Here is a 16,256-nt window from a genome sequence, read left to right as displayed (position 1 = left end):
TATTTATTTCTCTCACAGAATATAATAGGTGCATAGTGGATTGACATAGGCTAGTGCTTTTCCTGTTTGGTAGACCTACTCATCTTGTTGGCTGACGAAAAGTAAATGTGGACAGTTCTTCCAATATCTTCAAAATTCACCTTGGACGTGTCTGTCTTAACTTGAATTCTGTGAGAAAGACCCGATCACTTGATTGGGAGCTGTGTGAGTGTGTACAGAGTGTGTACCGCCTGCGCAAAAAATGTAGCAGAGCTCATGCCTTTCAAAACTTTTTTCAAATCTTCATTAGAGTCTCATCATGCAGCCTTACAATGTATTAAACATCTAAACATGTAGCCCAATGTTTGTAGAACAACTAAAGTTACGTTATTAACTCTAAATTAAGCATATAGGAATACCTATTTCTTTGTTAACCGCTCAACACATAATAGCCGTGTGCACACTCCCTCAAATCATTTGGAGAAAATATTTATATTTTATTCAGCTTTGTTCAATTGTATTCTTCATACTATAAAATAATGGCATGGATTTATAAGCAAACTAAATGAACTAGTGTAGCCCACAGCCATTTGGCATAGCCAGATCAGGGCCTAACATAAGGACAAACCAGCGTATGCTATTCTGTTCTTCTGAAATATTTTTCTTTAGAACTGTCTAAAATAAATTATGGATTTATTGGGAAGGTGTAGGCTATATTACATGGATTTATTAGACTTTTATTAGACTGAGGCTATGTGTGGAAGCCAGGAGATGCAAAATGTGTTTATGTTAATTAGCGGTCAATTGCTGTGAGACCGACAGTTATTTGCTTGACAATCACCGGCTGTGACTTCCTGGTTGTTTCTGAGCAGTCGGTTGTCTATTTTTGATAGTGTTATTTTAGAAGGCACGTTCAAGTTTCTAGCTTGTAGAAGCGGAAGTTTGCCTAAAGTTTGGTCAAACAAAGGGAGGTTGGTGAACAGAACTCTGTTGCCATCTTACTCATACCACACATTCTTTTCTTGCCACACAAGTCCATTTTCCATGCATTCTGAGGAATGAAATGATTGAACTTTGATTTTGGGGAAACTCAAACTATCCCTTTAATGGGAATGTGTGTTTGTTATATAATTGTGTCTCCTCTTTCTCCTCTGGTGTCTCAGACTGGACCACACCAAGGCGGCAGTGCTGCCTGAGCTCGTAGAGTTGGCCCGGGACGAGGGGAGCACGGTGCGCCTGGCCGCCTTCGACACCATCATTAACCTGCTGGAAATGTTCGACAGTGGTGAGAAACCTCATACAATGACACCACATCACCTATGTCATGCACCCTCATCACCTCATATAAAACTCTTACAACCTTATCACCTCAATCAGTCTCACCTCTCACACAAAAAACCTACAATCAATACAATTCTACAATCTCACCACCTCATACAAACGTCATACAAACTCTATGTGATTACCCTGCACCCTCACACAGCCGGCCCACATGGCTTTTCCACTGCTGGCACGGTAATGTCATTCAGCCCACATACTTCTGTCTGCGTGGCAGGCTGTGCTACACCCTCATACAGCCTACATAGCCATCTCTGTGGCCATGTTGCTCTCACATTCAACTTACACTTCTGTCTTCTTACTATAGCGTGCCTCGCAATCAGCCCACACTACTCCCGATCTGGCGGCTCTTGTTCGCTGGCAATTTTCTACTCATTGATGTTCCAAGAGAGGACAGACGCCCACACGTTCATATTGTTCCGGAAAAGTCTTTAAGCCAAAGCAGTATTTTGACTGGAAAAGCTTTATAAAAACACTTACAGAAAATATGGTTATAATGTTCCTATTCAATGGTTTTGATGTTCCTATTGATCCAACATTTTTTACCTAACATCTATCTTAGGGTTGCATATTTTTTGTTCTAGCTCTGCACAAGCACATCTGATTTCACTACTCAACTAATACTCAAACCCTTGATTAGCTGTATATGGTGTGCTTGTGCTCTGCAAAAACAATATGCAACCCTTGGTATTCCCAAGAACCAGAGTCTACTACAGACATGAACCTGGCTCATTAAAACCAATGCACTTCACAACCTTGTCTCTACATTGTCTGTGCGAAACACTTACTTGTCTGGCTTAGCGACACTCTTCCAAGACACCCCTGCACCCGCAGAGTTTCTTTGATATGCAAATACTATACTCGTTACAGTAGTTGGCAAACTGGCTCCAACTAAGCTGTCAGTCTTCTATCTCTTCACAAGGCTTTTGCACGCGTGTCGGGCCATCAAGGACATGGGCCGTATTCCATTCTGAAAACTGGCTACCTTCCCCTTAATATTAGACGACTCACCATTGCAGATCCAAAATGGACTGATTAGTGTATAATCAATCAGATTCGGTTCCACCTAACCATTAAATTCGCTACGTGGAGTCCCGGACCTATTATGTTCATCCTTCTAGATCCTTTCAGATCTGCCCAGGCAAGTTGACAGGGCAGAGAAAACACTCCATGGCCGCATGATGAGTGATAACGTCATATTGAGTTGAAAATAATTGCTTTGTTTTGGAATGGAATGCGGCCACTGTGTGTATGAGGGCTGACAATTCCGATTGTCCTCTCTCTGCCAGATGCCCGTTGCATTGGGAGGCAGCCCCGTCATGTCAAACTGTCTTTCTCTCTTCTCTCCCCCTCACTTTTTAGACGACAGGACGCGTGTTATCTTTCCGCTGGTGAAGACGTTCTGTGAAAAGTGCTTTAAAGCTGACGAGGCGGTGCTGGCTTCGCTGTCATTTCAGTATGGCAAGCTCTGTCACGGACTCTCAGGTGGGTTTCAGACCTCTTAAGGCCAGGCACCACACCCTAGTAGGGTATCTTTTCTCCATATTCATATCACAATGAACTTTTACCACTTGAATGGGTAGATGTCATCAATGTGGTTTTACAGACATGTTCATTACGTTTTATGTACACACTTTATTTTAATATTTATGAAATGCACATTGTTATATTTGGTAACACTTTTCTTTTCCCTCAAGTCCAACCCCATTCGATGCATGGACGCTACGTATGATGTTGCCGACAGAGATGGTCGCCTCGCTTCGCGTTCTTAGGAAACTATGCAGTATTTTTTTAAACAATTTTTATGTATTATTTCTTACATTGTTACCCCAGGAAATCTTAAGTCTTATTACATACAGCCGGGAAGAACTATTGGATATAAGAGCAATGTCAACTTACCAACATTACGACCAGGAATATGACTTCCCCAAAGCGGATCCTCTGTTTGGACCACCACCTAGGACAATGGATCGGATCCCAGTAGGCGACCCTAAACAACGGCACCGCAGAAGGGGCAGACGGAGCGGTCTTCTGGTCAGGCTCCGTAGACAAGCACGTCGCTCACCGCTCCCGAGTATACTACTCGCCAATGTCCAGTCTCTTGACAACAAGGTAGATGAAATTTGAGCAAAGGTTGCCTTCCAGAGAGACATCAGAGATTGTAATATTCTCTGTTTCACGGAAACATGGCTCACTTGGGGTATGTTATCAGAGTCGGTACAGCCACCCGGTTTCTTCATGCATCGCGCCAACAGAAACAAACATCGCTCTGGTAAGAAGAGGGGCGGGCGTGTATGCCTTATGATTAATGAGTTGTGGTGTGATCATAACAACATACAGAAACTCAAGTCCTTTTGTTCACCTGACCTAGAATTCCTTACAATCAAATGCCGACCGCATTATCTACCAAGAGAATTCTCTTCGATTATAATCACAGCCGTGTATATCCCCCCCAGAGACACCTCGACGGCCTTGAAAGAACTTAATTGGACTCTACGTAAACTGGAAACCATATATCCTGAGGCTGCATGTATTTTAGCTGGGTTTTTTAACAAAGCTCATTTGAAAACAAGGCTCCCTAAATTTGATCAGCAAATCGAATGCGCGACCCGGGCTGGCAGCATTCTGGATCATTGCTTCTCTAACTTCCGCACACATACAAAGCCCTCCCTCACCCTACTTTCGGCAAATCTGACCACGACTCCATTTTGTTGCTCCCAGCCTATAGACAGAAACTAAAACAGGAAACGCCCATGCTCAGGTCTGTTCAACACTGGTCCGACCAATCGGATTCCACACTTCAAGATTGCTTCGATCACGTGGACTGGGATATGTCCCGGATGGCCTCAGACAACAACATTGATGAATACGCTGATCCGGTGAGCGACTTTATTAGCAAGTGTATCGGTGATGTTGTACCCACGGTGACTGTTAAAACCTTCCTCAACCAGAAACCGTGGATTGAAAGCTCAAACCACTGCTTTTAATCATGGCAAGGCGACCGGAAACATGACCGAATACAAACAGTGTAGATATTCCCTCTGCAAGGCGATCAAATAAGCTAAGCGTCAGTATAGGGTCAAAGTAGAGTCGCAATTCAACGGCTCAGACACGAGACATACAGTGGGGAGAACAAGTATTTGATAACCTGCAAAATCAGCAGTGTTTCCTACTTACAAAGCATGTAGAGGTCTATAATTTTTATCATAGGTACAACTGTGAGAGACGGAATCTAAAACAAAAATCCAGAAAATCACATTGTATGATTTTTAAGTAATTAATTTGTGTTTTATTGCATGACATAAGTATTTGATCACCTACCAACCAGTAAGAATTCCGGCTCTAACAGACCTATTAATTTTTCTTTAAGAAAAATTAATTACCTGTATTAACTGCACCTGTTTGAACTCGTTACCTGTATAAAAGACACCTTTCCACACACTCAATCAAACAGACTCCAACCTCTCCACAATTGCCAAGAACAGAGAGCTGTGTAAGGACATCAGGGATAAAATGTAGACCTGCACAAGGCTGGGATGGACTACAGAACAATAGGCAAGCAGCTTAGTGAGAAGGCAACAACTGTTGGCGCAATTATTAGAAAATGGAAGAAGTTCAAGATGACGGTCAATCACCCTCGGTCTGGGGCTCCATGCAAGATCTCACCTCGTGGGGCATCAATGATCATGAAGAAGGTGAGGGATCAGCCCAGAACTACACGGCAGGACCTGGTCATTGACCTGAAGAGAGCTGGGACCACAGTCTCAAAGAAAACCATTAGTAACACACTACGCCGTCATGGATTATAATCCTGCAGCGCACGCAAGGTCCCCCTGCTCAAGCCAGCGCATGTCCAGGCCCGTCTGAAGTTTGCCAATGACCATCTGGATGATCCAGAGGAGGAATGGAAGAAGTTCATGTGGTCTGATGAGACAAAAATATAGCTTTTTGGTCTAAACGCCACTCGCCGTGTTTGGAGGAAGAAGAAGGATGAGTACAACCACAAGAACACCATCCCAACCGTGAAGCATGGAGGTGGAAACATCATTCTTTGGGGATGCTTTTCTGCAAAGGGGACAGGACGACTGCACCGTATTGAGGGGAGGATGGATGGGGCCATGTATCGCGAGATCTTGGCCAACAACCTCCTTCCCTCAGTAAGAGCATTGAAGATGGGTCGTGGCTGGGTCTTCCAGCAATGACCCGAAACACAGCCAGGGCAACTAAGGAGTGGCTCCGTAAGAAGCATCTCAAGGCCCTGGAGTGGCCTAGCCAGTCTCCAGACCTGAACCCAATAGAAAATCTTTGGAGGGAGCTGAAAGTCCGTATTGCCCAACGACAGCCCCGAAACCTGAAGGATCTGGAGAAGGTCTATATGGAGGAGTGGGCCAAAATCCCTGCTGCAGTGTGTGCATCGAACTACAGGAAACGTATGATATCTGTAATTGCAAACAAAGGTTTCTGTACCAAATATTAAGTTCTGCTTTTCTGATGTATCAAATACTTATGTCATACAATAAAATGCAAACATACAATGTGATTTTCTGGATTTTTGTTTTAGATTCCGTCTCTCACAGTTGAAGTGTACCTATGATAAAAATTACAGACCTCTACATGCTTTGTAAGTAGGGAAACCTGCAAAGTCGGCAGTGTATCAAATACTTGTTCTCCCCACTGTATGTGGCAGGGTCTACAGTCAGTCACGGATTACAAAAAGAAAACCAGCCCCGTTGCGGACACCGACGTCTTGCTCCCAGACAAATTAAACAACTTCTTTGCTCGCTTTGAGGACAATACAGCTCCACTGACACAGCCCGCTACCAAAACCTGCAGTCTCTCGTTCACTGCGGCCAACGTGAGTAAAACATTTAAACATGTTAACCCTCGCAAGGCTGCCGGCCCGGACGGCATCCCTAGCCGCATCCTCAGAGCATGAACAGACCAGCTGGCTGGTGTGTTTACGGACATATTCAATCAATCCCTATTCCAGTCTGCTGTTCCCACATGCTTCAAGATGGCCACTATTGTACCTGTTCCCAAGAAAGCTAAGGTAACTGAGCTAACACTCACTTCTGTCATCATGAAGTGCTTTGAGAGACTAGTCAAGGATCATCTCACATCCACCCTACCTGACACCCTAGACCCACTCCAATTTGCTTTACCGCCCCAATAGGTAAAATCGCAATCACACTGCACACTGCCCTAACCCATCTGGACAAGAGGAATACCTATGTAAGAAAGCTGTTCATCGATTACAGCTCAGTATTTAACACCATAGTACTCTCCAAACTCGTCATTAAGCTCGTGACCCTGGGTCTCGACCCCGCCCTGTGCAACTGGGTCCTGGACTTTCTGACGAGCCGCCCCCAGGTGGTGAGGGTAGGAAACAACATCTCCGCCTTGCTGATCCTCAACACTCGGGCCCCACAAGGGTGCGTTCTCTGCCCTCTCCTGTGCTCCCTGTTCACCCTTGACTCCGTGGCCATGCACGCCTACAACTCAATCATCAAGTTTGCAGATGACACTACAGTGGTAGGCTTGATTACCAACAACGACGAGACGGCCTACAGAGGGGCCCTCGGAGTGTGGTGTCAGGAAAATAACCTCACACTCATCCTCAACATAACTAGGAGATGATCGTGGACTTCAGGAAATAGCAGAGGGAGCACCCCCCCTATCCGCATCGACGGGACAGTAGTGGAGAAGGTGGAAAGTTTTAAGTTCCTTGGCATAGTTTTAAGTTCCTAGGCGCAACAGTGCCTCTTCAACTTCAGGAGGCTGAAGAAATTTGGATTGTCACTGAAAACACTGACAAACTTTTACAGGTGCACAATCGAGAGCATCCTGTCAGGCTGTATCAACGCCTGGTACTGCAACTGCTCCGCCCAGAACCGTAAGTCTCTCCAGAGGGTAGTGATGTCTGCACAACGCATCACCGGGGGCAAACTACCTGCCCCCCAGGACACCAACACCACCCGATGTCACAGGAAGGCCAAAAAGATCATCAAGGACAACAACCCCCGAGCCACTGCCTGTTCACCCCGCTATCATCCAGAAGGCGTGGTCAGTACAGGTGCATCAAAGCTGGGAACGAGAGGCTGAAAAAAAAGCTTCTCTCAAGGCCATCAGACTGTTAAACAGCCATCACTAACATTGAGTGGCTGCTGCCAACATACTGACTCAATCTCTAGCCACTTTAGCAATTCAAAATTGGGTGTAACAAGTGTATCACTAGTCACTTTAAACAATGCCACGTTATATAATGTTTACATACCCTACATTACTCATCTCATATGTACAGTTGAAGTTTTGGGAGGTCTTCCACAAGCTTTCCATAATAAGTTGGGGGAATTTTGTCCCATTCCTCCTGACAGAGCTGGTGTAAGTGAGTCAGGTTTGTAGGCCTCCTTGCTCGCACACGCCTTTTCAATTCTGCCATCCATTTTTCTATGTTATTGAGGTCAGGGCTTTGTGATGGCCACTCCAATACCTTGACTTTGTTGTCCTTAAGCCATTTTGCCACAACTTTGGAAGTATGCTTGGGGTCATTGTCCATTTGGAAGACCCATTTATGACCAAGCTTTAACTTCCTGACTGAAATCTTGAACATGATGCTGCCACCCCCGTGCTTCATTGTTGGGATGGTGTTCTTTGGCTTGCAAGCATCCCCCTTTTTCCTCCAAACATAATGATGGTCATTATGGCCAAACAGTTCCATTTTTGTTTCATCAGACCAGAGGACATTTCTACAAAAAGTACGATCTTTGTCCCCATGTGCAGTTGCAAGCCGTAGTCTGGCTTTTTTATGGTGGTTTTGGAGCAGTGGCTTCTTTCTTGCTGAGCGGCCTTTCAGGTCATGTCGATATATGACTCGTTTTACTGTGGATATAGATTATTTTGTACCTGTTTCCTCCAGCATCTTCACAAGGTCCTTTGCTGTTGTTCTGGGATTGATTTGCACTTATCGCACCAAAGTACATTTATCTCTAGGAGACAGATCGCATCTCCTTCCTGAACGGTATGACAACTGCATGGTCCCATGGTGTTTATACTTGCGTACTATTGTTTGTACAGATGAACGTGGTACCTTCAGGCGTTTGGAAATTGCTCCCAAGGATGAACCAGACTTGTCTTGGCTGATTTCTTTTGATTTTCCCATGATGTCAAGCATAGAGGCACTGAGTTTGAAGGTAGGCCTTGAAATACATCCACAGGTACACCTCCAATTGACTCAAATGATGTCAATTAGCCTATCAGAAACTTCTAAAGCCATGACATCATTCTCTGGAATTTTCCAAGCTGTTTAAAGGCATAGTCAACTTAGTGTATGTAAACTTCTGACCCACTGGAGTTGTGATGCAGTGATACAGCAATATAAGTTAAATAATCTGTAAACAATTGTTGGAAAAATTACTTGTGTCATGCACAAAGTAGATGTCCTAACCAACTTGCCAAAACTTTAGTTTGTTAACAAGAAATTTGTGGAGTGGTTGAATAACAAGTTTTAATGACTCCAACCTAAGTGTATGTACATTTCCGACTTCAACTGTATATACTGTACTCTATACCATCTACTGCATCTTGCCTATACCGCACGGCCATCGCTCATCCATATATGTGTATGTACATATTCTTATTCATTCCTTTACGCTTGTGTGTAGTTGTTATGAAATTGTTAGTTTACTTGTTAGATATTACTGCAAACTAGAAGCACAAGAATTTCGCTACACTCGCATTAACATCTGCTAACCATGTGTATGTGACCAATAAAGTTTGATTTGATTTGGAATGGATGTGGGTGGAGCTATGTCTACATAAGGATGCACATTTAAACAAAAAAAATGTAATCACAAAGCTCTGACCAAGGCCTTGAGGCCGATAAATCTTTTTAAAGAACAGTAAAACTATCAAGAGCAGTGTGCGAGCTTCTTCTTTTTTCTCTTGTTATTCAACTGTTACCATGCACAGAGAAAAAAGATAGCTCAGATGTGCGAGTGCCTTTTGAACCACTTGAATGTAGACATAAATACAATACTTTTTTTTATTAAATACAGTCCTTTTTGTACTAAATTTTGCAAATTAGGTAATACACATGGCCAAAAGTATATGGACACCCCTTCAAATTAGTGGATTTGGCTATTTCAGCCACACCCGTTGCTGACAGGTGTATAAAATCGAGCACACAGCCATGTAATCTCTATAGACAAACATTGGCAGTAGAATGGCTTTACTGAAGAGCTCAGTGACTTTCAACCTGGCACCGTCATAGGCCGCAACCTTTCCATCAAGTCTGTTTTACTTGATTAAAAGTAAAGATACCTTAATAGAAAATTACTCAAGTTAAAGTGAAAGTCACCCAGTAAAATACTACTTGAGTAAAAGTATAATTTATTTGGTTATGTCTATCTCATTTTTTGTTTATGGATAGCACAGTCCAATACTCAGACATAATTTACAAATGAAGAATTTGTGTTTAGTGAGTCCGCCAGATAAGAGACAGTAGGAATGACCAGGAATGTTCTCTTAAGTGTGTGAATTGAATCATTTTCCTGTCTTGCTAAGCATTCAAAATGTAATAAGTCCTGTTGGGTGTCATGGAAAATGTATAGAGTAAAAAGTACATTATTTTCTTTCTGAATGTAGTGAAGTAAAAGTAAAAGTTGTCAACAATATAAATAGTAGTGATGCAGCTGTCTAAGGCACTTCATCGCAGTGCTAGTGCCAGTGCTTCACTACAGACCCGGGTTTGATCCCAGGCTGTGTCGCAGCCGACCGCAACCGGGAGACCCATGACCGGGAGGTCAGGCTACATAAACACACACAGGTCCCTTTGTGTGATTCTGATTCCTGTCTGCTAGAGTTGTTCCTATATGGTCCTAATTCTTCTCTCCTGCAGCGTCTTTCACAGAGGAGCAGCACCTGTGGTTCCTGGAGTTCTATAAGAAGCTGTGTGTACTGGGCCTGCAGCATGAAAACGGACACTCGGACAACCAGGTCTATCCGCTGGAGCTGGAGAGCAAGTACGCCCTGGTGCGACGCAATTGCGCCTACAACTTCCCCGTGAGTGACTGCTGACCAACACACACACACACACATATACGCATGCAAACACACACAAGTTTCCTACCAACCCTCCCTCCCACTCTTGAACAGTCTCTGAAGTCTAGCAGCGCGTTTGAAGGAATCAAGTCTGTAACTGTACCATCTGTCTTTCTGCCTCTGTTTTAAAATGCTTCTGGTCAACTCTTGGTGATTGTTGCCATATTGGTGGCTTAGTTTTTTATAAAAATGTCTCAAGTGTTGCGGCTACATGTTGCAAACACCTTACAAGGTTGAAAAGCTTTATAAAGCTTGAACTTTTTGAGTCTATAGAGGGGAATAGTGTGCCTTATAGTCAGTTATTTAACTCACCATACACTATTGTAGAACTGAAATAGTCTTGCCAATAGTGTGTGTGTGTGTGTGTGTGTGTGTGCACGCACATGCACGTGGCGTGCATGTGTTGTGGACTTTGTAAAGAGTGTATAGTAGGGTCGGAAAACAAAACAGTATCGCAATACTCGTTTGTATTGTGGCAAGGAAAGAAAACATGAAGCATAATTAACTTCTTTAGAAAAACAGCCCTAATGTTGGAAACAAACATCATTATGTTGTCATCCAGAGTCACATGTATTTATTTTCCAAGTTAAAGCACACAACATTTTACAAACAGCAGGTTTTTAAAGGACCAAAGAGTTTGGTCTGCTTCGTGTTTTCATTTTTGCCATGAAAAAAATATAGCGAAACTGGTATCGTCACAGCCCTAGTGTACAGTACTGTATACAGTGCATTCGGAAAGTATTCAGAACCCTCAACTTTTTCCTCATTTTGTTACGTTACAGCCTTATTCTAAAATGGATTCAATCTTTTTCCCCCATCAATCTACACACAATACCCCATAATGACGAAGCAAAAACAGGTTAACATTTTTGCAAATGTATGAAAAAATAAAAACTGAAATATCACATTTACTTAAGTATTCAGACCTTTTACTCAGTACTCTGTTGAAGCACCTTTGGCAGCGATTACAGCCTTGAGTCTTCTTGGGTATGACGCTACAAGCTTGGCACACCTATATTTGGAGAGTTTCTCCCATTCTCTGCATATTCTCTCAAGCTCTCAAACGGATGGGGAGGGTCGCTGCAGAGCTTTTTTCAGGTCTCTACTGAGATGTTCAATCATGTTCAAATCCGGGCTTTGGCTGGGCCACTGAAGGACATTCAGAAACTTGTCCCAAAGCCACTCCTGCATTGTCTTGGCTGTGTGCTTAGGATCATTGGCCTGTTGGAAGGTGAACCTTCGCCCCAGTCTGAGGTGCTGAGCACTCTGGAGCAGGTTTTCATCAAGGATCTCTCTGTACTTTGCTCCGGTCATCTTTCCCTTGATCCTGACTAGTCTCCCAGTCCCTGCCGCTGAAAAACATCCCCACAGCATGATCCTGCCACCACCATGCTTCACTGTAGGGATGGTGCCAGGTTTCCTCCAGACATGATGCTTGGCAATCTTGGTTTCATCAGACCAGAGAATCTTGTTTGTCATGGTCTGAGAGTCTTTAGGTGCCTTTTGGCAAATTCCAAGCTGCAGGGAATGGGAGACATGTGCCATTTACTAAGGAGAGGCTTTTGTTTGGCCACTCTACCATAAAGGCCTGATTGGTGGAGTGCTGCAGAGATGGTTGTCTTTCTGGAAGTTTCTCTCACCTCCACAGGGGAACTCTGTAGCTCTGTCAGAGTGACCATCAGGTTCTTGGGCACCTCCCTGACCAAGGCCCTTCTCCCCCGATTGGTCAGTTTGGCTGGGCGGTTCCAAACTTCTTCCATTGTAAGAATGATGGAGGCCACTTTGTTCTTAGGGACCTTCAATGGTGCATAAATGTTTTGGTACCCTTCCCCAGAGCTGTGTCTCGACTCAATCCTGTCTCAGAGCTCTACAGGCAATTCCTTCGACCTCATGGCTTGGTTTTTGTTCTGACATGCACTGCCAACTATGCGACCTTATAGAAAAAGTGTATGCCTTTCCAAATCATGTACAATCAATTGAATTTACCACAGGTCGACTCCAATCAAGTTGAAGAAACATCTGAAAGATGTTCAATGGAAACAGGATGCAGCTGAGCTCAATTTCGAATCTCATAGCAAACATTTCTAAAAACCTGTTTCGCTTTGTCATTATGGGGTGTGTAGATTAATGAGGATTTTTATTTAACCCATTTTAGAATAAGGCTGCAACGTAACAAAATGTGGAAAAAGTCAAGGGGTCTGAATATTTTCCGACTGCACTATACCTACACGTGTTTTCTTGAGTCAGGCATGTGTGTATTTTTAGCACATGGATCCACCTCCTGACCTGCTGAATATAGTGTCTCTGTCATATTCTGTCAGCACGTGGAAGTAAATGTTGTCCCATGGTCATGGGACTTTAGAGAGTTACACACACACGCATATCATCATACACTCATACACACACGCACAGCCCATGTAATGGGGTCAGGAGGGTAGAGGAGATGCCTGTAACAATAGGCCTGATGAGAGGCCTTGTCCACAGCTCTTTTGTTCCCACAGGCAGGGAAGTTCTCCTCCCCTGGTCCAGCTAGTTGTCTGTGCATCACAAATAGCCCCCTATTCCCTACATAGTGCACTACTTTTGACCAGGGCCTATAGCTCTGGTCAAAAGTAGTGCACTATGTAGAGAATAGGGTGCCAATTGGTATGCAGCCTAGGTGTGCCCGCTTCGCTCAAGCCCTCAATAATGTATCATTTGGGACTAACTGTGGTGGCAGTTCAAGGTCGTGGTTATTCGGGCACACTGTAGCAAAACGTTTTGCAACAGAATATGAAAACGAAGGCCTCCCGAGTGGCGCAGCGGTCTAAGGCACTGCATCACTACAGTCTGGGTTTCGATCCCATGCAGTGTCATTACTGGTCGTGACCGGGGGCTCATCGCGCTCTAGCGACTCATTGTGGTGGGCCGAGTGCTTGCAGCCTGAGTTCGGTCGTCAGTTGAACAGTGTTTCCTCCGACACGTTGGTGCAGCTTGCTTCCGGGTTAAGCGAGCGGATGTTAAGAAGCGTGGTTTGGCGGGTCATGTTTTGGAGGATGCATGACTCGACCATCGCCTCTCCTGAGTCTGTTGGGGAGTTGCAGCGATGAGACAAGATCGTAATCACGAAACTGGGGAGAAAAAGGGGGTAAAAATGTGTAAGTACCTTCCCGTTTCCTTCCGTTTGGTGGCCAATGCACTCGACCCAGCTGTCTGCAGAGTTGAACCTTGCCAACTGTCTCAAAAGAGAAGGCAAGCATCAGGGAAACTGTCACAAAGTTAATTGCATTTGTGTCTGTTCACCATTTTAGTATGGAATTGTTTTAATTCAAAAGAGTGTTGTTCACACACACTTCAAGACTTACTGCTCCTAGTACTTGTAGATAACTCCAGCCAATTGCATTATTGTGTATGTTCTACAAAGTTTCTACTGAATCTTAGTAAATAAAAGGATGCTTGCATTATGTGGTTATGCTAGCCTTGGGGAGTAGAAGATTCCATTTTGATTATGGCAAAAAATGTATCTCAGATTTCCACAAGTGCATAGGGCATAGGGATTAATTTTGAACAAGTTATCACTCCCTGTGACATCACTTTTTCTTCAGGCCATGGTGTTATTCGCTGACCCCAACCACTTCCTGACGGAGCTTTACCCCACCTTCTCCAGTCTGTGTAATGACCCTGAGATCACGGTGCGACGCACAATGGCCGAGGGCTTCCACGAGGTAAGGTGGCTGCTGTTTGGACACTGGCTTATTCTGTTCTGTCAATAAAATACATAAAGAATGTCCATAACTCTGATAGACTGCCAATGTGATTTGTGTCATTACTTAGTTTTGTAAAAAAAAATCCCCTTGTGACAGGGGGAATGGAAGTGTGTTGTGTGCAACAGAGAGGGACAGAGAGGGGCTATTGAATGTACAGTGGGTATCATAAGTCCCCCCCCCCCCCCCTTGGTTTTTTTCAGAATTTGTTGTTACAAAGTGGGATTGAAATAGATTGAATTTAGATTTTTTTTTTGTCATTGATCTACACAAAATAATCTCTAATTACTAACAATTTAATAACTAAAATATAGATGTCACTTAAGTATCCAACCCTTTTCTTTAGGCTTAACAAATCGCACAGTAAGTTACATGGACTCACTCTGTGTGAAATAATAGGGATTGACATTATTTTTGAATGACTAACTCTTCCTCTGCCCCCCCCATACTTACAACATCAGTAAGGTCCCTCAGTCAAGTATTGAATTTCAAGCACCGTTTCAACTACAAAGACCAGGTAGCTTATCAAAAACCCTAATTAAGAAGGGCAGTGATTAGTTGATTGGGAACCATAACAAATCAGACATTGAATATCTCTTTAAGCATGGTTAAGTTAAGACAAAGATACAGTTGACCTTCTGAACTGAGCTGCTGGACAGGAAGGAAACTGCTCAGGGTACCATGGTTGACAGTGCATCTCAGAGCAAAAACTAAGCCATGAGGTTGAAGGAATTGTCCGTTGAGCTCCAAGACAGGATTGTGTCGAGGCACAGATCTGGGAAAGGGTACCAAAAAAATGTCTGCACCATTGAAGGTCCCCAAGAACACAGCTGGCTGCCCGGCCAAACTGAGCAATCGTGGGGAGAAAGGCCTTGGTCAGGGAGGTGACTAAGAACCGACAGAGCTCTAGAGTTATTCTGTGGAGATGGGAGAACCTTCAAGAAAGACAACCGTCTCTGCAACACTCCACCAATCTGGCTACTCTATGGCCACACCTCAGTAAAAGGCAAATGACAGCGCGCTTGGAGTTTGCCAAAAGGCAACTAAAGGACTCTCAGACCTTAAGAAACAAGATTCTCTGGTCTGATGAAACCCAGATTGAACACCTTGACTGAATGCCAAGCGCCACGTCTGGAGGAAACCTGGCACTATCTCTACGGTGAAGCAGTGGTGGCAGCATCATGCTGTGTGGATGTTATTTTAGAGCCAGAGACTGGGAGACTAGTCAGGATCGAGGGAAAGATGAACGGATTAAAGTACAGAGAGATCCTTGATGAAAACAGGCTCCAGAGTGCTCAGGACCTCAGACTGTGACGAAGGTTCCCCTTTCCAACAGGACAACGACCCCAAGTACACAGCCAAGACAATGCAGGAGTGGCTTCGGGACAGGTTTCTGAATGTCCTTGAGTGGCCCAGGCAGAGTCCGGACTTGAGCCCGATCGAACATCTCTGAAGAGACCTGAAAATAGCTGTGAAGTGACGCTACCATCCAACTTGACAGAGCTTGAGAGTATCTACAGAGAAGAATGGGAGACACTTCTCCAGTACAGGTATGCCAAGCTTGTAGCGTCATACCCAAGAAGAATCGCGGCTGTAATCGCAACAAATTACTTAGTAAAGGGTCTGAATACTTAGGTAAATGTAATATTTTAGTTTAATTAAATTAGCAAACCTGTTTTTGCTTTGTCATTATTGGGTATTGTGTAGATTTAAATCAATTTCAGAAATAAGGCTGTAATGTAACAAAATGTGTAAGATCTCAACGGTCTGAATACTTTCCCGAATGCACCGGAATTACCTAAATGACAGTGAAAAGAATACAAATATATGGGGTAAAATATTCCAAAACATGCAACAAAGCACTAAAGTAATACTGCAAAAAAAACACAGCACTGCTCAGATCCAGATGCAGATGGATAGGTTTTCCAAAGCCGGCCATTTTATCCCCCTTCCTAAATTGCCCTCAGCTAAGGAGACAATGCAAATAGTCCGGGTAACCATTTGGTTACCTGTTCAGGAGTCTTATGGCTTTGGGGTAAAAACTGTTGAGAAACCTTTTTGTCCTAGACTTGGCACTCCGGTACCGCTTGCCATGCA

General features: G+C 43.9%; 1 protein-coding gene across 3 annotated transcripts in view; it reads left to right on the top strand.

Moving 5' to 3' along the window:
* The window catches only part of LOC139415239 (protein phosphatase 4, regulatory subunit 4), a 116,202-nt gene that overhangs the window by 66,067 nt on the left and 33,879 nt on the right, over window positions 1-16,256 (top strand). For all 3 annotated transcript variants that reach the window (XM_071163177.1, XM_071163179.1, XM_071163178.1), the window contains exons 8-11: window positions 1,143-1,264; window positions 2,680-2,802; window positions 10,214-10,377; window positions 14,001-14,120. In XM_071163177.1, the coding sequence (XP_071019278.1) occupies window positions 1,143-1,264; window positions 2,680-2,802; window positions 10,214-10,377; window positions 14,001-14,120 (529 nt within the window). The remainder of the gene's footprint in view (window positions 1-1,142; window positions 1,265-2,679; window positions 2,803-10,213; window positions 10,378-14,000; window positions 14,121-16,256) is intronic.

This window comes from Oncorhynchus clarkii, chromosome 8 (assembly GCF_045791955.1).
Source record: "Oncorhynchus clarkii lewisi isolate Uvic-CL-2024 chromosome 8, UVic_Ocla_1.0, whole genome shotgun sequence".
Taxonomy (NCBI): Eukaryota; Metazoa; Chordata; class Actinopteri; order Salmoniformes; family Salmonidae; genus Oncorhynchus; species Oncorhynchus clarkii.
The sequence above is the reverse complement of the archived record's forward strand: the minus strand, read 5'-3'. Positions and strand labels throughout refer to the sequence as shown.